We start from the raw sequence: 23,704 nt of genomic DNA on the forward strand, positions 1-23,704 counted from the left end.
TTGTAGAAAACCTGTTTATTTTATGAAAACATGTAGACAAGAGCAGGCGTTGCAGCCCTCAGATCAAACAGGTCCCCTGGGGTGTCGTGGGGCTGTGCCGCAGCCCCAGCTCCATGCAGGGGCCCGTCCCCAAGCCCTCCACCAGCACCGCACTCCCGGTGCCAGCGCCTCCCTCCTCTGCCAGCCACGGCCACGCTAGGCTGGCTGCTTCCACAGGAATGTCTGGATAGAGTCACCAGGAGCCATGGCCTCAATGAAGCCAACTTGTGGGTCAGAGATCCCGAAGGACACGTCCACAGGGAAGCTGTGGGGATGCGAGAGGGGATGCAGGTCAGAGGGGGCAGCTGGGCTTCGAGCTGGGGCACAGGGCTGAGCTACTCACCGGTTCAAGACCACCAGGACGATGGCGCCGTCAGGGCGCAGGAAAGCCGAGTGCTCTAGCTCACACTGGCGGCACTTCTTGGACACAGCCAGCCCCATGCGCTGTGAGCCCTCGGGGATGAACTTGCTGCAGGGACAAGCAGGGCCTGAGCACGGTGCCTGGGATGGTGGCTAGAGCTGGCAGCAGGAGCCAGCAGCCCCTCACCAGCCACCCCCGGCCCCAATCCACCTGAAGTGTCCCAGGTGGTAGAACATGGGCTGCTTGTAGAAGACATCCTTGCTGCTGTCCACGATGATGGGGCTGTCCACGTAGTTCTTGCTCCAGTTGGGCCCCCCCTCCAGGTTCAGGGCCAGGTTCCAGTCGGTCCAGCCCGTCACATAGTTGTTGAGGTTCTGTGGGGCAGGTGATGGTGCTGAGCCGTGGGTGGGCGCAGGGGGTGGCCGGCGTGTCAACAGCCCCTGCTGAGCCCTACCGTCAGGATGCTGTGACTATACTTGCTCCCACGGTCCCAGCCACCCAGCACCACCCTGGGCTCCCAGAAGTAGGAGCCGGTGGAGGCCTCTGTGGAGAGGAGGAAATAGTCCGGGAAGAGATGATGGGTGATGGAGAGCGTGAGGTCGATGGGCGCCAGGAAGTCCAGGTACCAGTGGATGCCAATGCCGCTGATGTAGCTGGCAGCCACAGGGTCTTTGAGAACCTGGCAGGAGAAAGGCGTCACTGGTGCACAGAGCTGGGAGAGCTGCCGTGGGGCCAGGATAGCCACCGTGGAGCCAGAAGAACCACCATGGGGACTCACCACCTGGGCCCAGTAGGGCAGCATCACCCTCTGGTCGTCCAGGATGATGAGCCGGACATCACGGTGGGAGCTGTTGGCCAGCGTGGGGCCCAGGTCCCGTGCAATGAAGTCCCGCTGGTGCTCAGGGGAGAAGCCCAGGCACTGGAAGGGGTAGAAGACAATCTCGCCGGCCGTGGGCTCGTTCCCCGCCGTCACTGCCCAGAAGGTCAAGTTGTGCTTGGCATATTCGTCCAGGAACCTGGGCGTGGGGGCAGTTGGTGAATGGCCCCGGCACGGCAGCCCCAGTCCCACCTCTGGGCATGGTGACCCCGGTGCCCACTGCACTCCCACAGCCCCTCACCGGATGAAATACTTGGCCCAGGCCTGGTGGTACTTGTCCCCAGGGCTGCCCTTCAGTGTCCCCCTCCCTGTCATCGCACCATTTGTCTTCATCCAGACTGGGGAGGTCCAGGGACTGGCGTACAGTGACAACGGCCGCTTGGCCACCGCCTGGGCTGCCCGGAGCGTGGGGATCTGGGGAGAACCAGGATGGCAGTGAGCTCTCCGAGTCTGCCCCAGCACTGGCATCGCAGGTGGCAGGACAAGTCCTCTCCCTCCCCATCAGCAGGAAGATGCTTCCCTTCCCCATCCCATCTCATCCCGTTCCACCCAGGCTGCAGCCGCGGCACCTTGGGCTCACCCTGTGGGACTCACCTTCATCTGCGTGTCCTCTTCTGTCAGGTTGAAGTGCTTCAGCTCAAAGTCGCCCTCCACATCAGCATAGGTGTACAGGCGGATGGAGAAGTCAGTGCTGGCCATGGGGACACGCACAAGGTTGTACTCGATGCCTGGGGACAGAGCGGGCGGTGATGGGCATCCCTGGGGTGTATTCAGGGGATGTAGCCCCCTGGCTTCCAGCCCTTTGGCATGAGTCTCAGCAGCCAAACCCCAGCAGGGGAGGCTGGACAGACTGGCTCTGCCACCCAGCAGCACCACTCTGCCCCAGGCTCACCTTCCTCGGAGAAATAGGAGCGGAGCAGGTGGTTCTGGGCATCCTTGGACAGAGACTGGATGTTGATGGCAGCTGAATCTGTGACAGACCCACCAAAACCCTTCACCTTCTGGTACCGCTGCGCCATGTCCAGGGTGAGATGGAACTCTGTGGGGGACAAACATCATCGCAGCTGCTGTGTGCAGACGGACTCCGTTCCCTGGTGCTCAGGCAAGCATCTGGCCGCGGCGGGTACCTGGGGTCTTGGCGTTGCGCTGGAAGCTCCCCTCGCTGCGCTCCAGCCGCTTGCCGGCCTTGCTGCTCTCATACTTCACAAAGGTGCCCAGGGCCGGCAGGACCACGGGGTCCAGCGTGTCGCAGTACGTGGCGCTGCAGGCGCACACCAGTGAGCCGTGACCAAAGTCCTTGGCATCGCAGGGCCGGCCGCCTGCAGCAGGAGAGACTGGGCAGGCACCGCACTCCAACCCACCATGGACACCGAACCCACGGCTTTGGTGCCCCAAACCACTGACCTCTGCAGCCCTCTGCTCAGGGACACGGCGCCAGCACTTACCTGCTGCTTGCAATGCTGCCTGCACCAGCAGGAGCCAGCCCAGGACGCCGGCACACCCAGGCCCCATGGCACCTCTGCTGCAGCACGGCTTGGACAGATGCTGACGGCAAGCACCAGGGCTGGGAGCTGGGCAGCAGGTGTCAGCAACCAGCTCCTCTTGCCCTGTCCCAGCCCCGCATGGGGACAGAGACACAGGGCAGGGACAGCCCCAGCATCCCCCTGCCTGGGAGCCTTGGGGACCACGAGCACCCCCGTGCCACCTTGCCCACTCCCCACAGCCTCAGCCCAGCACTCACCTTCCCTCCTGCCCCGCTGGTGCCCATGGACAGCTCTGGCTGCATCCCAGCCCAGGGTGCAGCCCCCCGGGTGTGTGCCGCCCCGCACCCACCGGCATTCCCAGCCACCCATGCCGACTGTACCAGCAGCTTGGTTCCCTCCCACTCCTTCTCCCTCCCACTCCTTCTCCCTCCTTGCTTGTCCCACGGCTGTGTCATGCCATGCCATGCCATGCTGCTCCACGGATCCCCCGTGCCTCCCAAGCCACAGCCGGGAGGAAACAGCTCCATGCTCTCAACCCCACAAGTGTAGCAGCAGGGACTTGCCCACCCAGAGCTACTTGGGGCTCGAGCCCCCAGTGCAGAGGGGTTCCGCACTTCCCTGCTCTCTGCAGGTGCTCCCACCCTGCCCTGTCCTTCCCACAATGCTGGGCAAGGAGCTTCTCAACAAGGGCACGGAAGGAGCCACCTCTGCGCCTCGGGACCCTGATGCCAGCCTGCTGCCCCTGGGCAGGGGAAGGCGAGGGTGGGATGGCACCAGCTCGCTGCTCCCCAAGACTGTGCAGGATGGGGACCCAGGGCCAGGTGGGCTGTCCCACAGCCATCACCTCCTGCTCCCCGCCTGTGGCTGATGCCCAGTGCCATGGGCATGGCCTCATCATGGTCCTGCTGTCCGGGGCCATCCCCATCCCCACCAGCTGATGAAGCTGCTCTGGACCCAGAGTGCTCACCTGCTGCCAGAAAACCCTCTTGCCGCGTCTCTGCTGGGCGTGGGGCAGTGGGGCGGCAGGACCTGCTTTCTGGCTGTGCGTGGTAGGAGGTGACAGCGTCTGGTGGAGCAGGAAAGGTGAGTCTGGGAGAGGATGGCTCATGGGACTTTGTGCATATGAAGAGAAACCCGTGGATGATTTTGCAACCTTGCTCCAATGAGAGTTTTCAACACTCACCGCAGCATTTGCAAAGCTCTCCTAAAACCTGTCCCAGTATCCAGAGGGAAGCTGGGAGGGGGGGGCATGGCAGGATGCCCACCAGCCCCCCAAGTGCTTCTATTGCCCCAGACAAGACCCCCTGCCTGCAGCCACCTCTGCCTAGCCCCAGCACAGTGCTCCCCTTGCAAAGAGTCCCAAAAAAGCAGCCTTTTCTCCCCAGGACACCCTCAGGCAGGGGTAGGGCCGGCCATGCCCACCCAGGTGTCCCTGCTGGGGTCAGGCAGCTGCTGGGCCTCAAGTCCCACCTGGCAGCAGCTTGGCTTTGCCACAGGCACAGGCTTGCTGTCTGCAGCCAGTGCTGCAGCCATGACCACTGCACCAGCAACTTTCCTGGCGTGGGCAGGGGTTCTGCCGAGGCTGGGGGCAACCCCACGAGCAGCCAGCCACAGCAAGGATGACTACACCCCACTCCTCGCTGCCCAGCTCAGAAGGCGATGGGCGCAGCGGGAGGCTGCAGGTGCTGCCTGTCAGGGCCCCCGCTCACCCCTGTGTGGGGCCGTGCCCCCCCACATCTGAGCCCCATGCCCGCAGCCAGGCTGGGTGGAGCAGGCTGCAGCAGTTTATCATCTGCAAAACAAGCCTGGGCTCCGCACCTTCTAATTTGGGATCCTTCCTAATTGCAGGCACCTGCCCATCAGGAGAAACAGGAGTGGGGCAGAGCTACGGGAGAGGCAGCATCTGCCCACCCTGGCCCCAGCGCATCCCCCTGATGTCACTCATGCAGGTGGCCAGGGAGGCAGCCCCTCACCTGGGGACCACTCTTCCTGCTGCGGCCAGAGCAAGGACCAACCCAGCATCGGCTGTGGCCAGCAGGGACGATGGAGGTGATTCCTCCAGCCTCACCCTGGCCCCTCACACCCACCACTGAGGATGTTGCGTCCTTCAGTTTCCCCGCCAGCTTTTCGGCATGGAGGGAAGGTACAGCCCTGCGACAGATGTGTTTCCAGATGGCCAGGGAGCACAGAGCCCGCCTGGAGGGGCTGTGCCAAAGCATTTCCCTGCACACACGTCCCTGAGCACTGCTGAACATCTGGGGGTGCAGGGGCTCCGTATGTGCCTTCCCTGCATGGCAGAGCTTTGATGTACTTTGAGAAGTGCAGGCAGCCCAGCTGACGTTTAGGCCGACGCTACCCAGGAACATCGATAAAAGCGCAGGACGGGCAGATGTGCTCCATGAATGGGGTCGAGACGGAGCCCAGTGCTACCTTCATGCCACGCTCCAAGAAAACAGTTGTTAAACCTCTTTGTTTTTTTTTTTCCTTTTTCCCCAACATCAGCAACTTCACAGCTCACGCACAAGGGGAGGTAGCCAAGGACTGCTCTGGCTTTCTCATTCCAGGACTTCAAAGATGCTGGTAACGTTCCTAAAGGCTGGAGCAAGCAAATACTGTAACTGGTATTTAAAGAGAGCAAATAGGATGGCCAGGTAATTGCGGGCTGCCAGCTCAATGTCAGCCACGGCCAGAATAGAGGGGAGTCTGTCCGGAGGCCACACCAGTGGAGAGTGGCTGGATGCAGCCAGCAGTGTGAGGCCTGGAGGGGATGGCATCAACCTAATTTGTCTGTGAGGTTTGGTGGATGGGGACACTGATGTAATTTACTCAGCCTTTTCTACAGTGTCTGCTCTAATGCAGCAGGATATTTTGATTAAAAAAAAAAGTAGGCTGGGGAAAACCAACAGCACATATGAAACGAATCAAGAGCTGGCAAGCAGCTGAGGCTCCAGCTGCAGCGATAAACAAGGCAGCCGCATGCGGGCCACGGGGACGAAGCCCTCCGGGGGCACCCCTCGCCCTTTGCCGCCTCTCTGAGGAAAACCGAGCAATTTCTGAGAGCGTAAAGGAAACACTGACGGGACGACGCATACCGGAGGGAGCACGTCATGGCTTTACTTGGCGCATGAGACACACGCGAAGGTTTCAAGGGAGCCACGTGTGAAAGCGTGGTCCAGGAGGCAGAGCAGCAGGAGCTTTCAGGGGGCTGGGGGGTGCTGGGGAGGGAAGGGGGAGGCTGGGAAGCACCAGCAGCAGCAGACCCCAGTGCCGGTGAGACCCTGGTCCCTCTCGCACCCCCAGCAGGTCACCACCCTCTTCCACCATTGAAGGATGCTGGAAAGGGTGGGGGAAGACCTGACACCCAGAGACCCCCAGCCACTCGGCGCCATCCCCAGCACTGCCCTGGCCATCACTGCTGGCGCCACAGGTAGGTCTGGATGGAGTTGGCTGGAGCCACAGTCTTGATGAAACCAACAGCAGGGTCTCGGATCCCGAACGGCACGTCCCAGCCAAACCTAGGGGGTAAGAGGGGTTGAGCAGGTTGTCACGGCCGGGGCTGAGCATCCCCTCGCCTGGGCTGACATGCTGACCTGTTAAGGACCACCAGGACAAGAGCCCTGTCGGGGCGCAGGATGGCCACGTGCTCCAGCTGACAGGAGAGATATCGGTGGCTGATGTGTAGCCCCACACGCTGCGAGCCCTCGGGGATGAACTTGCTGCAGGGAGAGGAGCAGGACAGGGATCATGCCCCCAGTCTCAGGCTGGCGGCAGCACCTGAGCCCCCCTGCCCCACCTGAAGTGCCCCAGGTGGTAGAACATGGGCTGCTTGTAGAAGACATTCTTGCTGCTGTCCACAATGATGGGGCTGTCCACATAGTTCTTGACCCAGTTGGGGCCCCCCTCTAGGTCCAGGGCCAGGTTCCAGTCAGTCCAGCCGGCCACAAAGTGGTTCAGTACCTGAGCAGATGAGGAAGGGGCTGAGCAGGGCTGAGCCAGCCCCCCAGCCCCAGGCAGGCAGTGCTGGGGGGCCGTACCGTCAGGATGCTGTGGCTGTAGTGGTTCCCTCGCTCCCAGCAGCCCAGGGACACAGAGAACCGGCTGGTGAGGAAGCCACTGCAGGCCTCCGTGTAGAGGAGAAAATGGTCAGGAAAGAGCTTGTGGGTCGCCTCCAGGCTGCAGCTGGCTGGGACGAGGCCATCCAGGTACCAGTGAACCCCCACGCCAGCAACATAGCGGGCAGCGGTGGCATTGCCCAGGACCTGGAGGGGAGAAGAGGACATGCCTTGCACCAGGGCCACCAGTGCTCTGAGCCCCATGGGGATGGACGCACAGACCCCACACGCCAGCAGGGTCTTTTAGGGCCACCTGCCCCCACTCTTGTCCCCTCCTGCAGGACCGCAGGCTCCTGCGCTTGCAGCCACCTCCCTTCAGCACCTGCACCCCATGCAGCAAGCCACGAGCAACAACCCGACATGGCTCCAGCACCCCATTGGGTACAGAGCAATGGGTGTGTGGGGACAGACGTGCCCCTTGGTGGGCTCCTCAACCCCTGCATGGCTCCTGCTGCTGCCTGGTCCTCTGCATCCTGCACCCCACCCCGGTGTGATCTTGCATCACTGCCCTGCCTAGTCCCCAGGTGCTGCCGGTTCAAGGTGAGGGAGGGATGTTCTGTGCCCTCCCCTGCAGCTCCAGCCTCGCTTTAGGCAGGGGCAGCAGCATGTTTTCTTTTCTTTTAGTTTAAGGTAATTCCCACAAACAGCTCTTCAGCATTGCGAAGGGTAAGCTAAATCAGCCAAAATTCTGCCTGGAGAAAGTGCTGGCATGCCAGCAGCACCTCTCCATGCCATGCTGCAAGAATCCAGGATGCAGATGCCACCTTCCGTCCCTGCTTCAGCCAGACACACGTGGAGGCGGTTGCTACTGAATTAGCCACCTTCAGCTCCTTCTCTGGCAGACCCGGTTTGCCTACTGCTCTGTCTAAGGCTCAGAGTGGCTGCTGGCTTAATTTTCAGCTAAAACCCAAGGCTTGAGTGGGACATGGAGTGGAGGGAGAAGAAGGAGCCAGACAAGGTGGCAGGCTTTGCTCTTCACCACTTTGGCCCAGCGCAGGAGATGGAGGCGCTGGTCGTCCAGGATCATGAGCCGGGTGCGGTGGGGGCTGCGGGCCAGCGCGGGGCCCAGGTCACGGATGATGAAGTCCCGCTGCTGTGCGGCAGTGAAGGCGATGGTGGGGAACTGGGGGGGCGCGAGGAGTGCTGCAAGGGGCTCGTTCTGTGCCGTCATTGCCCAGAAGGTCAGGTTGTGTTTGGCGTATTCGTCCAGGAACCTGGCATATGGAAGGGGGGGGCAGCATCAGCCACGCCTGCCCACCCTTACCCACTCCCCAGTCCCCCCCCAGGCCTCTGTGGTCCTCAAGCATCCCGGCCCTCGGGAACGATACTTGATGAAGTAGTTGGCCCAGGTCTTGTGGTACTTGTCCCCTGCCTGCCCCTTCAGCGTGCCCTTCCCACGGATGTCCCCGTTACTCTTCATCCAGGCTGGGGAGGTCCAGGGGCTGGCATACAGTGACAGCAGCCGCCTGCTCATGGCTGAGGCTCGATGCAGGAGGGGGATCTGCAGGAGGGGGCAGAGGGTCCGGCTCAGCTCCAGCTGCAGCCTGCCAAAACTACATGGCCCAGCACGGGAGGAAGGGGAGCACTCAAGGCACCTCTGCAGGGAATGGCAGCCTGTGAGCACCACCCCATGGCATGGTGCCCTGGCTCTGCACCCTGCCAGTGCCAGCCAGGATGTGCCAGGACGTGCCCCAGAGGAGGTGCCAGCTCTCACAGGCTGTCCCCACGCACCCTGCCACTGTGCATGGGGCTCAGCAGCACCTGGTCACCGGGGTCCCAGCACGCGTAGGAACTCCGGCAGGAGAGGGGGACAAGGTGCCAATGGCAGTGGCTTCAGCCTCCCACCTTCATCTTCACGTCCTCCTCGGCCAGTCTGAAGTGCTTCAGCTCATAGTCGTGGGGGATGTCGTCGTAGCTGTATGGGCGCACGGAGAAGTCGCTGCAAGCCATGGGGAGCCGGATGAGGTTGTACTCAATTCCTGCGGAGCCGGAAAGGCATCAAGCAGCACCAGAGCAGGCACCCAGGTGATGGGCATCCCTGCAGTGGGGACAGGCACAGCTGCCTCCAGGGACCCCAGGAGCCACCCCACACTGCCAATACCCTCACTGCTCACCACTCTCAGAGAAGTATGAGCGCAGCAGGTTGTCCTGGGCTGGCTGCGACAGCCCCAGGATGTTCAGGGCAGCAGCATCAGAGAGGGACCCGCCGAAGCCCTTCACGTGCTGGTACAGTGTGGAGATGTTGAGCGTCAGCAGCAGCTCTATGAGGGAGACCTCAGCTCAGTTTACAGTGCCTGGGGGTCCTGTGGTGGCACCCGCCACCTGCCTGCCCAGCTGCAGCAGGTACCTGGGGTGTGCAGGCTGTGCTGGAAGCTCCCCTCGCTGCGCTCCAGCCGCTTGCCAGCCTTGCTGCTCTCATACTTGATGTAGGTGCCCAGGGCCGGCAGGACCACGGGGTCCAGCGTGTCGCAGTACGTGGCGTTGCAGACACACACCATGGCATCGCGGCCGAAGTACTTGGGGCTGCAGGGCCGGGCACCTGGGGGGCACGGTCAGGGCAGGGGCAGCTGCCAGCTCAGGGACACGTCCCTGCCAGAGCTCTCCTGCCCACCCTGCGTGCTCCCACTGCCCCCATGCTCCACACCCCATCACCTCTCAGGGCACCCCAGCTCCTGCACTGCCCCTGAGCTCCTGACCCTGTCCCAGGTCACCCCAGAACCCAAGCCACGCTGTCCTATTGCCAGCCCCGTGATGTCCCTGCACTCACCTGCAGCCTGGGGCACCACCTGCAGCAGCAGCAGCGGCGGTAGCAGCCAGCCCAGAACGCCAACAGCCCCCATGGCTCCGGTGGGTCCCGGGGAGCGGAGCCTGCAAGCAGGGGCACCCTCAGCCAAGGCAGGTGCAGGCAGGGATGAAAGGACAGGCTGTGCTCGCTGGCTGGATCTGCAGTCTCCTCTGCCCCTGCTCTTTCTTCTGCTGCTGGGGAGCTCCAGCTGCATGCTCTGTCCTCCCACCCACAAAGACCCTTGCCTTGCAGGAAGGTGAGGTGGGTCCATCCCTCCCAGGAACACACAGCTCACCAGCCTCTGTCCCAGCTGCTCCTCGACCTGCACTACTGCCAGCCCTCCTCCTCCTCAGGCACCTCCAGCCTCCCCACCTCGCCTTTATGGGGAGTCGCTGCAAGACCTCCCTCTGCAGCACACCCTCTGCCACCCCCACAACTCCTCCTTGATCTCCTCCCGGCCCATACCTACCACTGGTCTTGGACACGGACCCTCATATGTCTCCTTGCCCCGGGATCTGGAGAACACCAGGTCTCCCTCACCTTCCGCTGCCACGCAAGGGCATCAGCCCCCAGAAAGGAGACAGGGACATCGTGCTGGCAGCTCTGCCTACGCAAAGGCCCCACCAGCACAGGGAGGCGCAGCATGGGGCAGTCCTGACAACCCACTGCAACGCCCTGAAGGAAGAGCTGACTTCTTTCTTTTGTCAGGCAGGGTCTGGATGAATCCCTGGAAGCACAGCAGAGCCCACGGGCAGGCTGTCCTGCTAATGAGTTCTAACAGCACCTCAGTCAATTTACCCCTGCCCATCACCCCAGTTCCTCCATTCCCCCCCTGCTATGGCCATGCACCCAGCATGGGGAGGGTCCAGGACCCCCAGGCAAGGATGGCAAACATGGCTGCACGGCCCGGCGCAGCAAAATGACCCACCAGGTGTGGCCACACAGGAGCTGGGACCGCTGCCATGCCCTGCCCTAGCCTTTTCATTGCTCGCCTCACCTCAGCATGCACTATGGAAGGCAGCAGCAGTAGCAGCAAGCTGGCAAGTGCCCCAGCTACTGCAAAGGCAGGGCTGCACTCTGGCCCCTGGCAATGGCAGCCAGGGCTGTGGTGTTGAGCCAGGCCCACAGAGGGGAGCCCAGTGCCCCGACACCATATATGCCAGGAGCAGAGCTCTGCTCCTCTGAGCCTGGTGACAAACCACGCCGGGAGTGCTCCCTGCTCCTCTGAGAGCAACCTTCCCAGTCCAAAGAGCCAGGGCTGACCTGGGCCAGCTCATCCAGGCACACAGACACTGCCTGGTCCTGGTCACATCACCCAGGACGTGCCCACTCCCATAGACACTCATGGACACACCCATCACTGTGGGGATACCCTCAGCATCTCTCCGCAGGGGTGGCCCAGAGGGGACAGAGCAGCCAGCTCCCAGCCACTGCTCCACCTACTTGAGAGCATCAAACACCAGGGCTCAGAGTTTCCCTCCACAGGGTTAAACTGCTCCGTTAGCTCTCCCTTTCCGGGTGGAGCAGCACTTCATGACTAATTTTCTCCTTTTCTGGCATATCAGATGCAGCTGTGGGGCAATTCAATTCATCAAAGTTCCTCCTACCCTCCAGCACTGCCTGCTTGTAGTCCCACACCCCACGGGGTGTCTGGACCAGCTGCCACGTGGGAAGGGGCAGACAGGGCTGGGCTGGGCAGCCCCCAGTTACCACTCAGGGGCAAACCGGCAGCCCTGGAAGGAAGCTCCTGGCCCCATCCCTCTGCCCCATGGGTCTTCCACCCCCAGCTGTGACTAACCTGCCAGCCGGCTTCTACACCCAGGCTAATAACCCCAACTTTGGGGAGGGGTTAATAGGGCAGCTCCTGCTGCTCCACAGTGATCACCTGCTTCCTGGCCCACTGCTGGCCACCTGGGGTGCCCTGTATACCCTTTTCCTCTCTGTTTTGGGATCCGGCTCTGCCTGCTGCCTGCCCAGCCACAGCTCCCAGGAGCAAAAACACTGTGGAGGCTGCTAGAGCTCATCCCTATCAACACCAGCTGATAAGAACTTCCTGCTGAGCAGGAAAAGTGAGACCCAGGGGAAGGGCAACGCCTTGGGACAGAGCTGGTGGCACTGGAGATGCTGGGCAGCCCCATCAAATCCTCTCAAAGCCCCTTCTTGCTGATGCTTCCAGCACGCAGGGGTTTCTTGTGGTGTTTGCAGACCTGCCCTGCAGTGGGCCGAGGAGCCTGGGGGGGTGAATTTTGTCCCTTAGCCAGGCCAGTGGGGATGGGAGTCTGGGAACATGGAGCTGGGACCGAGCTGCCTTTACGGGGAATGCAACTCCGAAAACAGCGCCAATGCGGGAGCCAGGCACGCAGAGCCTCAGTGCAGCATCACTTCAGGCTCCAGGCTCCTGCCAGCCCTGAGCGTGCGGAGACCCCACCCTTGCTGGTGGCCACTGGTTCTAGGCAAGCTGCTGGGGGGTCCCGTCCTCCCAGCTGCAGCAGCCACCAGCTGGTGTATGCCCCAAAATGATGTTGAAGGATTCACCCCCTCTTCATTTAACCCAGAGCTAGTTGGTCCTTCAGAGCCGAGCAGAGCACAGGGACAAGGGCACATGTCCCGGGATGATTCAGCATCCAACCATCAGCTTTTATTATCAGGGCCAGTAAAACGTTAAAGGAAACTGGTGAGTAACAACCTGGGGAAGAAGCAGCAGGTGGAGGAGCAGTCCTGCACCCGGGCACAGGCATACTGGAAGCGGGATCCTGGGAGCGGGGCTCGCTGTTGCTGTGATCCTGGAGAAATATTTCCCTCTTGTGGACAAACACAAACAGCCTCCGGGCAGGAGTGGGATGCTCCTGCCCCTCTGCACAGCCAGCTCTTCCCAGGACTCGCACACCCCACACCCCCAAGTGTTGTGGGGTCCCAGGGCTCCTGCCCCAGGACAGCATTCCGTTGGAACTGTGGCACAGGATGTGCCAGCTTCTTAGGGTGACCCTGTCACACACTTTACCCACCGCCCTGGGCACTGCCGGAGCTGGCGCTGGGCTGTGCCCAGCCCACGCAGCATCGCTGACAGCATCCCTGGGCCACATCCCGCATGCCTCGACCTGGCTGACCCGGATCGGCCCAGCAGCCCTGGCCTCCCTTCCTCACCCTACCTGCAATTGTGACCTCCCTGCCCTAATCCTCTGCTCAGCACACCCTCCAAGCTCCCTCGCTTCTTCCTGGGTGTGCCCACACTTGGCGCCCACTCCCAGCCCATGCCTCCTTGCTCAAGTTGCCCTGGCTCCATGGCAGGTGCCGAGTCCCTGGTGCACCCTCACAGCCTCCTTATTGCAGCAGGGACCGCTGTGCCCCATACCTGTGGGGGACAGCACACCCCATGGCAGGGTTACTGCAGCCTGGCCAGCAACTTTTCCTGCAAAGCCCCAGGAGAAGCTTGCAGATGCCCTGACTCCATCCACAGCCAGTTCCTACCCTGAACCCACTGTGCTGCAATGCTCCTGGAGCTGGTTCTGCCTCCAGCCCTGACCTCAGGGAGCACCCTGCACCGGGTGAGATGTGATCCACACAGGCCCCCAGCCCAGCATCGGGCTGCGAGTGGCTCCAGCTTGGCAGGAAAAGCACAGAAAGCTGAAGCTTGGCTGCAGTCCCTGCCCACAGCTTCCACCAAGGCAGGTGCCCAGGTGCTTCACCTCCACTCCTGCTCCAGGACCCAGAGCATCTGCGTTGAGGGTAAATGCTGCCAGTTCCTAAACCTGCCTGCGAAGGCAGTGGGAGAGCACCTGGGCTCAGTGCACCCCTCCGCCAGGCAGCACACACTTGGAACTGGGAACAGACTGGTGCCTGGAACACCTCCCCAGTAGGGTAAGCCCTGCTGTGAGTTGCAGGGCGGGGAGAGCAGCAGGGGTTGGGGGAGGGAGGCAGGGAGAGCAGCCACCCCAGGTGCTCTGGACTGCTCTTGGGACCCCCACGGGCTCTGTGCCCAGGTGGTACCCAGGAGCAGGGGAGGGACCTGGACATTTCTCTTCCAGCTGCAGACATAAAGGCAGCATCAGCATTTAATGTCAGAGCAGCAGAAAACAGCAGTCACAGCCTGTGCGATCTCCATCTCAAGGGCACCGGTGCTCCCGGCCCTCCTGCACGCGCACGGCGCTCGCTGGCCTGGCTCATTCCTCCAGCTCACCCAAGTGCTTGGCTCTGTCATGGCGCAGGCAGCGGTGAGCCGCCTCCTCCATGCTCCCAGGCCCGAGCCTGTGGGCATCGTGGGGCTGCTCTCCTGGCCTGGCTCAGTTTGGCCCTTGGCCAGCCATGGGTGTCCCAGCCCTGTCACTGCCGCTTCCACAGGTAGGTTTGGATGGAGCTGGCCGGAGCCACAGCTGCGATGAGGCCAACCGTATCAGCCAACCCGAAGGTGATGTTCTGCAGGGACCTGGAGGGCGAGGAGCAGCAGGGTCAGACCTGCAGCAGCTCCCAAGCACCAGCAGTGCACAAGGCTCAGCAGGACGGGTCCCATGCTCGCAGGTTGGGCTGCATCACTCACCGGTTCAGAACCACCACCACCACGGCGCCATCAGGGCGCAGGAAAGCCGTGTACTCCAGGTCCACCTTCTTGGACTCTTTGGAGGCGATGAGCCCCACGCGCTGGGAGCCCTCAGGGATGAACTTACTGCATGGGCATGAGCAAGAGGCAACCCCAGGAAGGGAGTCAGACCCCAGAAAAGCTCCTCTCCCAACAAACCTGCCCTGCTCCCCTCCTGACAAGCTGCTACTGCAACCATGGAGCTGGAGCCCAGGCAGCTGAGAGTGTGTCAGGGGCCCCAACTCACCTGAAGTGCCCCAGGTGGTAGAACATGGGCTGCTTGTAGAAGATGCCTTCACTGGTGTCCACAATGATGGGGCTGTCTACGTAGTTCTTGACCCAGTTGGGGCCCCCCTCCAGGTCCAGGGCCAGGTTCCAGTCAGTCCAGCCGGCCACAAAGTGGTTCAGGTTCTGCAATAGGACAGCCCAGATGTCTGCCCAAGGAGTGGGGTGCTGATGGGAGAGGAAGCGTGGCGGCAGCTTTCTCCAGGGCCCACTCCACAGGGTGATGTGGGGGCCTCACCATCAGGATGCTGTGGCTGTACTGGTTCCCCCGCTCCCAGCAGCCCAGGATCACATCCCTCTCCCAGAAATGGGCCCCGATGCACGCCTCTGTGGCCAGGATGAAGTAGTCGGGGAAGAGCTCGTGAGTGGGCACCACCGTGTCCTGTATGGGACCAATGAAGTCCAGGTACCAGTGGATGCCGATGCCGTGGACGTAGCGAGCTGCCTCTTCATCCTCCAGGACCTGGCAGGAAAAAAAGTTGGCCACCACCAGGTCCCAGAGGGCAGAGAGCCAGTCAGCCCTCGTGCTGTGGGACGCAGGGGCCAAGCCCTCTGCAGGGATGTGCTGCACCAGCGGGACTGGGGCTTTGCCCCAACTCGCCATGCTGGTGGACCCCACGCTGCACTCACCACTTTGGCCCAGTGCGGGAGGTGGAGCCGGTTGTCATCCAGGATGATGAGCTGGATGTGGTGGTGGGAGCTGTTGGCCAGCGCGGGGCCCAGGTCCCGTGCAATGAAGTCCCGCTGCTGCTCGGCTGTGAAGCCCAGGCACTGGAAGGGGTAGTTGTTGATCAGCCCGGCCGAAGGCTCGTTCTCCGCCGTCACTGCCCAGAAGGAGAGGTTGTGCTTGGCGTATTCATCTAGGAACCTGGGCACAGGGGAGAGGGGTGATCCATGGGGTCTCAGCCACTGCCGAGGATCCCCTGGGTATCTCCCTGCACCCCTTGCCCCAGGCATTCCTTACCGTACAAAGTAGTTGGCCCAGGTCTTGTGGTACTTGTCGCCTGCCTGCCCCTTCAGCGTGCCCTTCCCCACAAAGGACTCACTGGTCTTCATCCAGGTCGGGGAGGTCCAGGGGCTTGCGTACAGTGACAGCGGCCGCTTGCTCATGGCCAAGGCTCGGTGCAGGAGGGGGATCTGCAGGAGGGGGCAGAGGGGCTGAGCCCCTGCACCCTCCCCCACCCCCCATCCTACCCCGCTCCCGCCCACCGCTCGCCTTCAGCTTTGTGTCCTCGTCTCGCAGGCTGAAGTGGGCAAGCTCATAGTCAAAGGGAACATCGTCATAGGTGTAGGCATGGAGAGAGAAGTCGCAGCTGGCCATAGGGAGCCGGACGAGGTTGTACTCCAGCCCTGCCAGGCACAGGGGATGGGACAGGCAGAGGTGGGCAGTGGGACAGGAGGTCTCCAAGCCCTGCCAGTGTCCAGGCAGAGGCCTGCAGGGTCCCTGTTACCATCCCTCCTGCCTCCCCCGATGTGCTTACCTTCCTCAGAGAAGTACGAGCGCAGTAGGTGATCCTGGGCTGTTTCTGGCAGAGAAAAGATGTTCATGGCAGCTGCGTCGGTAATGGAGCCACCAAAACCCTTCACCTTCTGGTACCGCTGTGTCGTGTCCACTGCCAGGACGAGATCTGCAGGGAGGGAAGCCAGTGTGATGGTGGGCCACAGGCAGGGTCCGGCCCATCTCTGCCAGCTGCAGCAGGTACCTGGGGCATGCAGGCTGTGCTGGAAGCTCCCCTCGCTGCGCTCCAGCCGCTTGCCAGCCTTGCTGCTCTCATACTTGACGTAGGTGCCCAGGGCCGGCAGGACCACGGGGTCCAGCGTGTCGCAGTACGTGGCGTTGCAGACACACACCATGGCATCGCGGCCGAAGTACTTGGGGCTGCAGGGCCGGGCACCTGGGGGGCACGGTCAGGGCAGGGGCAGCTGCCAGCTCAGGGACACGTCCCTGCCAGAGCTCTCTTGCCCACCCTGCGTGCTCCCACTGCCCCCATGCTCCACACCCCATCACCTCTCAGGGCACCCCAGCTCCTGCGCTGCACCCGGCCCCCCAGACACCCGCACCCCGCTGCCCCCGCGCTCACCTGCGGCCCGGTGCACGGCCTGCAGCAGCAGCAGCAGCAGCCAGCCCAGGGCACCAGCAGCCCCCATTGCCCCTCCACGTCCCCCGGCCGGTCCCGGGGTGCAGGGCCCGTGAGCAGCAGCAGCGGCGGCGGCGGCGGCACCGTCAAAGCCTCCCGTCCCGCTGGCACCCCAAGCCGGTCCCGGCCGCGCTGGTTGCCAAGCCACCCCTCAGCACCGGGCCCGCTGCCGGCCTCGCCTTTAAGGGCACCCGGGCTTCCCGTTCCGCCCACGCCCGGGGCGCCGGTGCAGCACCAGGAGCGGCACCGGCACTGGGCGGGCCACGCCCGCGCCCGCTGTCTTGCCCAACCGGGGCCCGGCCCTACCCCCGCGACGGTAACGGGGCCGGCGATCTCGGGGGAGCCGCACAGGCGGCGGGGCCGTTCGCCCCCCCCCCCCGGTACCAGGAGTCCCCGGGAGGCGCAGGCGGGCACCGGCCGCCGCCCCCCTTAGGCAACGCGCTACGTCCCCGCTCCGCCCGCCCCCGCGGCGAGCGCCGGTACCGGCTGGGGCCGCCGCCGATGACCCAAGCGGCCGCTGCCCCGCCCCGCCGATCACGTGATCGATCAGCTGACTGACTGACTCGCTCGCTCGCCCGCCCGCCCCGCCCCTTCCCCCGGCGCCACCGGCCCCACGGCCCCGGGCGGGCGGCGACCACGTTTATTCGGTCTCTAGCGAGGGGCAGCGCGGCTGCGAGCGCCGCAGGACCGGCCCCGCAACGCGTCCCCGGGCGCAGCCGGGCGCGGGCCGTGGCGGGACCGGGCGGGAGACAGGCACGGCCAGGGCAAAGGACAGGGGACCGGGCACGGCCGGTGTGGGGGGGCGGGACAGGGCACAGGCACAGCTGGCGCAGGGGACAGGGCAGGGGACAGGCACAGCTGGCATGGGGGACAGGCACAGCCAGCAGAGGGGACAGGCACGGCTGGCACGGGGGACAGGCATGGCCAGCGCAGGGGGGGGACAGGGCGGGGGACAGGCACAGCCATCCCAGGGTAGAGGCACAGCCGGCACAGGGGACAGGGCAGGGGACAGACACGGCCATCCCAGGGGACAGGCACGGCTGGCACAGGGGACAGAGCAGGGGGGGACAGGCATGGCCGTTTCGGCCCCCCAGCAGACACCCCAGGGGACCAGCCCCTTGCCCTGGCCCCACCTGGGGAAAGGGCCCAGAAGAGGCCCCAGGGCAGCAGTGCAGGACCCAGCCCCGCGGGGGCAGCAGCAATGTCCAAGCAATGTCCGAGGGCCCTGGCCCAGAGCAGGACCCTCCCTCTCTGCACCAGGAGGGTCCCCACGGAGGTTGTCACAGGTGGGGGTGCGTCGTCAGAGAACGCTCTCCTTGCAGGTCCCACTGAGGCTCCGCGGGTGGCTGCGCTCCAGCCGGCGGGCGGACAGAAGCCGTCGCAGGGACGAGGTGGAGCTCAGATCCCCGCAGCTCTGCAGGTGGATGCCTTCGTGGGGCCGCTCTGCTCCTGGCCAGGCGCTCCAGGGAACCTGCAACCCCGTGGGGACAAGCTGCAGCCGCGTGGACGGCACCCCTAACCACAGCACCGTGCCCTCACCTGCCCTGCCACATGGCCGGTGCACCAAGGGCAGCCGGGCAGGCACGCGGGGCAGGAGGACAGAGGTGGCGAGGGATGGCGGAAGTGTGCATCACACGCATACGCTGTCATTAAGGATGGGCTCATTCCTACTGGGGCCTCCCGGGGCTGCGCAAGGTCTCCAGCTTCCCGTAAGCTGAGGCCAGGATGTCCCAGCAATGGCCTCCAGGCTGTGGTGACTCAGGGGCAAAGCCAAAGCCGTTGCGACATGCACGATTTTCCCACTTGCGGCTACAGTGGGGACCGAGGGGAAGGGGCTGCAACGCCAAGAAGGGCTGGGCAAGGACAGTGCTGCAGGAAGGAGGCTCTGCCTGCAGCTCCTGCCTACAGCTGGGGTGCCGACACCATGGGGTGCATGGCAGGGGGATGGAGACCCTGGAAGGACCAGCGTGGAGGTGCTGGTAGAGACCGCAGGGCAGGAGAGGGTGTGGATGGGGGTCCCTGGGAAAGAGGAGCTGCCCCTGTCCCCTGGGACATCATGGCTGCTGGCACCCACCTGCTTGTGCCCCTGGGAGCTGTGCCCGGGCACCTCGATACCAGCTGCTGGGCTACGCTTAGGTCTCTGCAGGAACCTGGCCACCAGCCCACGGGTGCTCCGGCAGACCTTGAGGTCCCCCAGGGAGCGGGTCGTCGTCTTCGACAGCTGCTGCGTCACCTTCTTGGAGGGCAGCAGCTTGCTCTTCCCTGTTGAGCCAGCCCGGAGCAGTGGGGGGGAGTCACAGTGCGAATGGCGGAGCAGGCAGGCGTCTGAGCACAGCCCTGCAGAGACACTACCGTCAGATGCCAGGAAACTGCTCCTGACAGGACCTGACCCTGCAGCCCCTGGGATTCCTGCTGTTTCCCCTCCACAGCTGGTGGGAGCGGTACCACCACAGGTCTCCATCATCCCAGCCGCAATGGGGCGAGCCCAATCCCCAAAGGGCTACAGAAACACTCCCCCACCTCTTTGGATATCCCAGTATATCCCAGTGCTCTGACCTGTATCCGCAGAGGAGTTGGACACGGTGTCCTCCAGTGCTTTGGTATAAAGTACTTCCCTGAAATCTGCTAGGAGCAGAAAGAACGCTCAGGCTTTGGCAGCACCCCACACTGCTGTGTGGACCCCCAGCACCAGCCCAGGCAGCACGACCCACCCAGCACCCCCCTCCTCCCAGCCCAGCAGACCCCACCTGCTCCCCCCGTTCTCCTGGCACAACTGCCCACCTCAGACCGGCTCTAATCGCATCTGGCCACAGAGAAATGCAGCCAAAACCTGCGGTGCATCCCGGCTGCACTGGACAGACACTGCCGCGCGCACATCCCCATCCCGGCATCTGTTGCCACCTACCAACATGGCTGGCCGTCAGGATGCCAGGGTCACTGTGTGACCTCAAGAGCGGGCGCTGGCTCAGCACCGGGGCCGGGGATGAGGGGCAGGAGGTCTCGCTGTTGCGCCGTGGGTGGCAGAGGCGCCCAGTGTCGGGCCCCGCAGAGCGGCCACCCCCGCGCCCCTGCAGTGAGCCCTTCTCCTTGAGCCGCACCTCGGGGAAGCAGGGGCCAGCGCAGCGGGCCAGCCCCTCCAGGCGATTGCAGCTGTGGGTGACAGCCCCCCCCACCAAGATGCTGTCGTGGCTGGGCTCTGCTGTGGAGCAGGAGTAGGAGCGCTCCCCTCGCACCCGGGGCTGGGGCATCTCCTCGAAGGGCCCCTGCAAGCCCAGCGTGGGGCTGCGCGCGTGGTGGCTGCACTGCACGCAGTCCACACTCAGGCAGTAGTCCGCACGGCTGCGCTGGATGGAGCGGAAGAGGATGTAGTCGACGGAGCGCATGGAGCCCTGTAGCTCCAGCAGACATGAGTCCTCTGAGGGGCTGCTGTCCCCAGGGATGTCCATGATCTCGGACATGATTAGGGACCCGCTGTCCATGGACACTGCAAGGAGCAGAGCGGACACGAGTAAAGAGCTGCCAGGAAAGGCCTGTCCCCCTTCCATCCAACTGATGCTGCAGCCTGAGGTGCACTGATGGGGCAGGCTCACCTTCTCCACTGAGCACGATGGAGGGGACGCGGTCGCAGGTGCAGGTGTGCGAGCCGTCCATCAGCTGCGAGTCAAACAGGGTGGCCTGTGGGACGACGTGGTCAGGGCACAGGCAGAGCAGAAGCCCAGCCCTGCCTAGCCATTCCCTGCTCGCAGCCCCGTCTCCCACCTGGCTGTCTCCCCGCAGCCCCATCACGGTCTCGTAGGAAGGGGGGAAGTCGGTTGGGTAGAGGGGCACGGGGCTGTCCATGGAGCCATTGTAGGTGATGCTGTGGAGGCAAGAGCAGAAAAGCCACATCAGGTGGGACAAGCCCTGCTTGGGGGCAAACAGGCCCCTAGCTCCTGCACCACGGTGGCCCTGCTCCACCAGCCTCACTCCCAGCCACGTACCTCTGCGCGTCGGTCTCAGAGCTGCAGGTGTACTCGGGCGGGTAGTAGGGGGGGGGTGGCACCGGGGGCACAAACTCCTCAAAGTCCATCATGCTCTGCAGAAGAGTGTTGGGGGGGGACGTGCATTCCAGCGTGACAGAGCTCGAGCGCTGGGGGACCAGCTGCAGGGAGAGGAGAGGAGGGAGAGCTGGGACCCCCTGTCCAGAGATCCAGCAAGGGATGCACATCCCAGGCTGTAATCCGCACCTGGCTGGGGCCAGGTCCTGCCCTGGCACCCCAGGGACCCCCAGCCTGGGAGCACTACTCCCTAGCCCCATCTGCTCCTGGGCCAGGGCTGGGACTCACCACATGGACAATGTCGAGGGAGAAGATCTGGATGCAGCACACAACAGCAGAGAGTGTGCAGATGATGGTGGAGAAGACGGTCAAGCCACAGACGCTGAAGAGGAGGTCCTGGGGAGGAGTGGGGTGAGCTGTGGATGCCCACAGAGCATGGTGGGGTGCACAGCCGCTCCCCAGGGAGCCCTTGGCCCCCAGGTCCCCCACCTTGAGTGCCACACGGATGGTCCGGCAGTTGGGGTTGGGGAACATGGTCAGCATGTCACTCTGCCGGCTGCAGGACGTGGGATGTGGCTCTGAACGGGCCTGGCAGCAGACACACAGGTCCCTCTCCTGGGGACAAGGAACACTGTGAGGGACCTCTGGATGCTGTGCTCTCCCCCAAGAGCCACTGGCATGTCCAGCCACCAGACCCCTGCTCCACAGCTCCCCATGTCCCCGGAGCCCTGCAGCCAGGGACAAAGTGCACTCAGTTGCCCAGGCACACGGGGGCACTGCAGCAGCCCCTGGCCAGCCTCACCCTCTCGCAGGCCTCCAGGGACTTCACCAGCTGTGCATTCTGGCAGGACAGGATGGACCCAGCGAGGGTCAGCATGACGCCTAGCACCGACAGCAGCGTGAAGAAGGTGATCTGCAGCAGGGAGGAGAGGGGCTGCCAGCCGGGCAGGGCTGCAGAGCAGGGAGCCGATGCACGCGGCTGCGCGTCCAGGGCCACATGGGGCTGCTCGGCCCCCTCATGCTGCCCTCTCCATCCTGACCCCTCGCCTCTGGAGGGTTGCTCCCGCCCAACACCTACCACCAGGGTGAGTGGCCGCTTCCAGGAGACGATGCCAACGAGCCCAGACAGCGCCAGCTGCAGACACACAAGCCTGGGGGTGAGGATGGGGAGGGGACTGTGCCAGGCAGTGGGGCCCAGAGCAGTCCCTGCCCTTGGGCAGAGCCCCCCACGCCTTTCGGGCCTGGAGCTGGCCCAGGAGCAGCAGGGCTGTAGGGGCAGTCCCAGTGCCGCAAGCTGGGAGAAACTGCTGATTCAGGGCACTGGAGAGCCTGGGGACTGCAGGCAGCTCTGTGCCAGGTAGCGAACCCAGGCCAGAATCCATGCCGCAGGGTCGCCGCAGGGGACCCAAGGTCTGCCAGGGTCCTGCCCTCACCCCACGTACGCAGCTTGGCACGGGAGCAGGGCAGGGCTACCCGGTCCCCCACCCTCTTGCCACTGCAGCACCCCACGCATCTCTCCCTGCCTGCAGCTACACAAACCTGCTCAGGGTTTGTCCAGAAGTGTCTCACCTCAACACATACCCTGGATAGCCCCTCGCACCGCTCCAGGGGTCCCCATCCCTCACAGAGTCACCCTGGGGTAACCCTTGGGATTCTCCCACAATGCACTGCAGTAGCCACAGGCAGAGAGTGGGGGAGCAGCGGGGCTACATTCCCCTGGGACCGGCAGCAAATTCAGCATCCAGGGAGCTGTATGGACCCAGCAGAGCAGGTCTCTGCAGGACCCCTCCACGCACTGCCCCGGCCCCAGACTCACCGAGAAGCCGGCCCAGGACGGGCAGGAGTGCCGGATCTTGGCGGAGGGCGTGATGGTGGCCGCCACCAGGCTGAAGGTGACGATCAAGACGCCCAGGATGACTTGGATGAAGCCCAGCACCAGCAGGATCTGCAGCCAGGTCCGCTGAACGTGGAGGTGGGTGAGGCTGCGAGATGTGCGGCCGGTCAGCGAGCGGCTAGAGTCGCTGGGGGAGGGCATGGCTGCCCCGGGCGGCAAGCGGGGGCAGCCAGACCCGGAGCCCCGGGGCAGCCGGCGGCACCACGCCAGGACAGGGCCGGCCCGGGGGAAGCAGGAACGGACGCTCTGCGGGAACGGGCCGGGCTCCACCTTTCGCCTCCCGGAGGATGCTGACGGCGGCTCTTCCCTGCCCCCCGGGAGGGGTGCTCGGGGCAGCGCCCACGGCCACACGGGACCGGGGGCCGCCAGAAGCCCCGCGGGGTGTCCGGGGAACGGAACCGGCCTCACCGGTACCTTCGCATCCCGGCCGGAGAGCCGGCCTAGAGCTCCCGGCCGCAGGCAGAGCGCGGCCCCGGGGCTTCCTCCTCTCTCGCCGTCCCTCGAGCGCCGGACCCCCGCCGGGGGATCATGCCGCCCTGCGGAGGCCGAGAGCCGCCGCCCGGGACGCGGCGCCCGGGCCAGGCCGCCGGCTCCCGGGGCAGCGCCGGGAGGCGGGACCCGCGGGCCGGGCAGCGGGCGGGGGTCCGGCCGCCGCCCAGGAGCATCCTCCGCGGGCGCAGGGGCCGGGGTCCCGCTGCCAGGAGCGGCCCCGGCCACGGGCCGGTACCGGCGGGCGGCTACCGGCGGGCTCGCTGCCCCGCGCCCCCCGGCCCCAGCCCCGCGCGGAGCGGCTGGCGGGGACGCCCGGGCGGCGGGATGCTGCGCGGAGCGCGGCCGAGCATCGCCCCCCGCCCCCGCCGAGCACCCGGCGGCGGCCTCCGGGGATCCCCGCTCCGCCGGGGCCGCAGCTCGGTGGCCGCGGCCGCGGCAGCAGGCGGGCGGCGGAACGGGCGCGCCCGAGGCGCAGGGCAGCTCCGGGAACGCTCCCGCCGCCGCCCGCACCCCGGCGGCAGCTCGGGCCGCGCCCGCACCGGGGCCGCCCCTGCGCAGCACGCCGGGAGCTGTAGTCCGGCCCGCCCCACCGCCCTTCACCGGCCTCTCCCCGCGCTCTCCTGTCAG

At 64.6% G+C, this 23,704-nt stretch overlaps 2 protein-coding genes across 9 annotated transcripts; both read right to left on the reverse strand.

The window, feature by feature from the left end:
* On the reverse strand, positions 1 to 17,156 carry GBA1 (glucosylceramidase beta 1). 6 transcript variants are annotated; one of them, XM_069794401.1, is made up of 11 exons: positions 3,729 to 3,999; positions 2,723 to 2,841; positions 2,405 to 2,611; positions 2,170 to 2,316; positions 1,872 to 2,005; positions 1,519 to 1,691; positions 1,179 to 1,416; positions 855 to 1,079; positions 611 to 774; positions 383 to 508; positions 1 to 304 (listed from the first exon to the last, which is right to left on the reverse strand). In XM_069794401.1, the coding sequence occupies exons 2-11, from the start codon at positions 2,787 to 2,789 to the stop codon at positions 196 to 198; spliced, it is 1,590 nt and encodes a 529-aa protein (XP_069650502.1). In that variant the 5' UTR covers positions 2,790 to 2,841; positions 3,729 to 3,999; the 3' UTR covers positions 1 to 195. The 6 variants fall into 6 exon arrangements, with proteins under 6 accessions (XP_069650502.1, XP_069650503.1, XP_069650501.1 ...); XM_069794402.1 differs by having other exon boundaries at positions 2,405 to 2,596; positions 3,729 to 3,997; XM_069794400.1 differs by lacking the exons at positions 1 to 304; positions 383 to 508; positions 611 to 774; ... (6 more) ...; positions 2,723 to 2,841; positions 3,729 to 3,999 and adding exons at positions 5,851 to 6,276; positions 6,352 to 6,477; positions 6,555 to 6,718; ... (5 more) ...; positions 9,221 to 9,412; positions 9,641 to 12,051.
* Positions 17,157 to 17,280: 124 nt separating this feature from the next.
* Positions 17,281 to 23,622, reverse strand: ENTREP3 (endosomal transmembrane epsin interactor 3). Of its 3 annotated transcripts, none has more exons than XM_069794397.1 (12): positions 22,508 to 23,622; positions 21,770 to 21,842; positions 21,494 to 21,642; positions 21,181 to 21,306; positions 20,980 to 21,087; positions 20,635 to 20,795; positions 20,414 to 20,513; positions 20,245 to 20,329; positions 19,560 to 20,138; positions 19,211 to 19,276; positions 18,729 to 18,991; positions 17,281 to 18,125 (listed from the first exon to the last, which is right to left on the reverse strand). In XM_069794397.1, the coding sequence occupies exons 1-12, from the start codon at positions 22,724 to 22,726 to the stop codon at positions 17,955 to 17,957; spliced, it is 2,100 nt and encodes a 699-aa protein (XP_069650498.1). In that variant the 5' UTR covers positions 22,727 to 23,622; the 3' UTR covers positions 17,281 to 17,954. The 3 variants fall into 3 exon arrangements, with proteins under 3 accessions (XP_069650498.1, XP_069650497.1, XP_069650499.1); XM_069794396.1 differs by having other exon boundaries at positions 19,211 to 19,279; XM_069794398.1 differs by having other exon boundaries at positions 19,211 to 19,279; positions 21,494 to 21,604; positions 21,770 to 21,826; positions 22,508 to 23,620.
* Positions 23,623 to 23,704: the final 82 nt, after the last annotated feature.

This window comes from Haliaeetus albicilla, chromosome 10 (genome assembly GCF_947461875.1).
Source record: "Haliaeetus albicilla chromosome 10, bHalAlb1.1, whole genome shotgun sequence".
NCBI classification, from domain to species: Eukaryota; Metazoa; Chordata; class Aves; order Accipitriformes; family Accipitridae; genus Haliaeetus; species Haliaeetus albicilla.

Coding starts and splice junctions, on each gene's coding strand:
- GBA1 (XM_069794400.1), bottom strand. CDS start 9,929: ATGGACCCACCTCACCTTCCTGCAAGGCAAGGGTCTTTGTGGGTGGGA. Junction 6,719..6,795: donor ACAGCCACAGCATCCTGACG/GTACGGCCCCCC, acceptor TCATCTGCTCAG/GTACTGAACCACTTTGTGGC. Junction 6,277..6,351: donor GTCCTGGTGGTCCTTAACAG/GTCAGCATGTCA, acceptor CTTACCCCCTAG/GTTTGGCTGGGACGTGCCGT.
- ENTREP3 (XM_069794396.1), bottom strand. CDS start 22,726: ATGCCCTCCCCCAGCGACTCTAGCCGCTCGCTGACCGGCCGCACATCT. Junction 20,796..20,979: donor CCCTCGACATTGTCCATGTG/GTGAGTCCCAGC, acceptor CTCTCCCTGCAG/CTGGTCCCCCAGCGCTCGAG. Junction 19,280..19,559: donor CCTGACGGCCAGCCATGTTG/GTAGGTGGCAAC, acceptor TTCTGCTCCTAG/CAGATTTCAGGGAAGTACTT.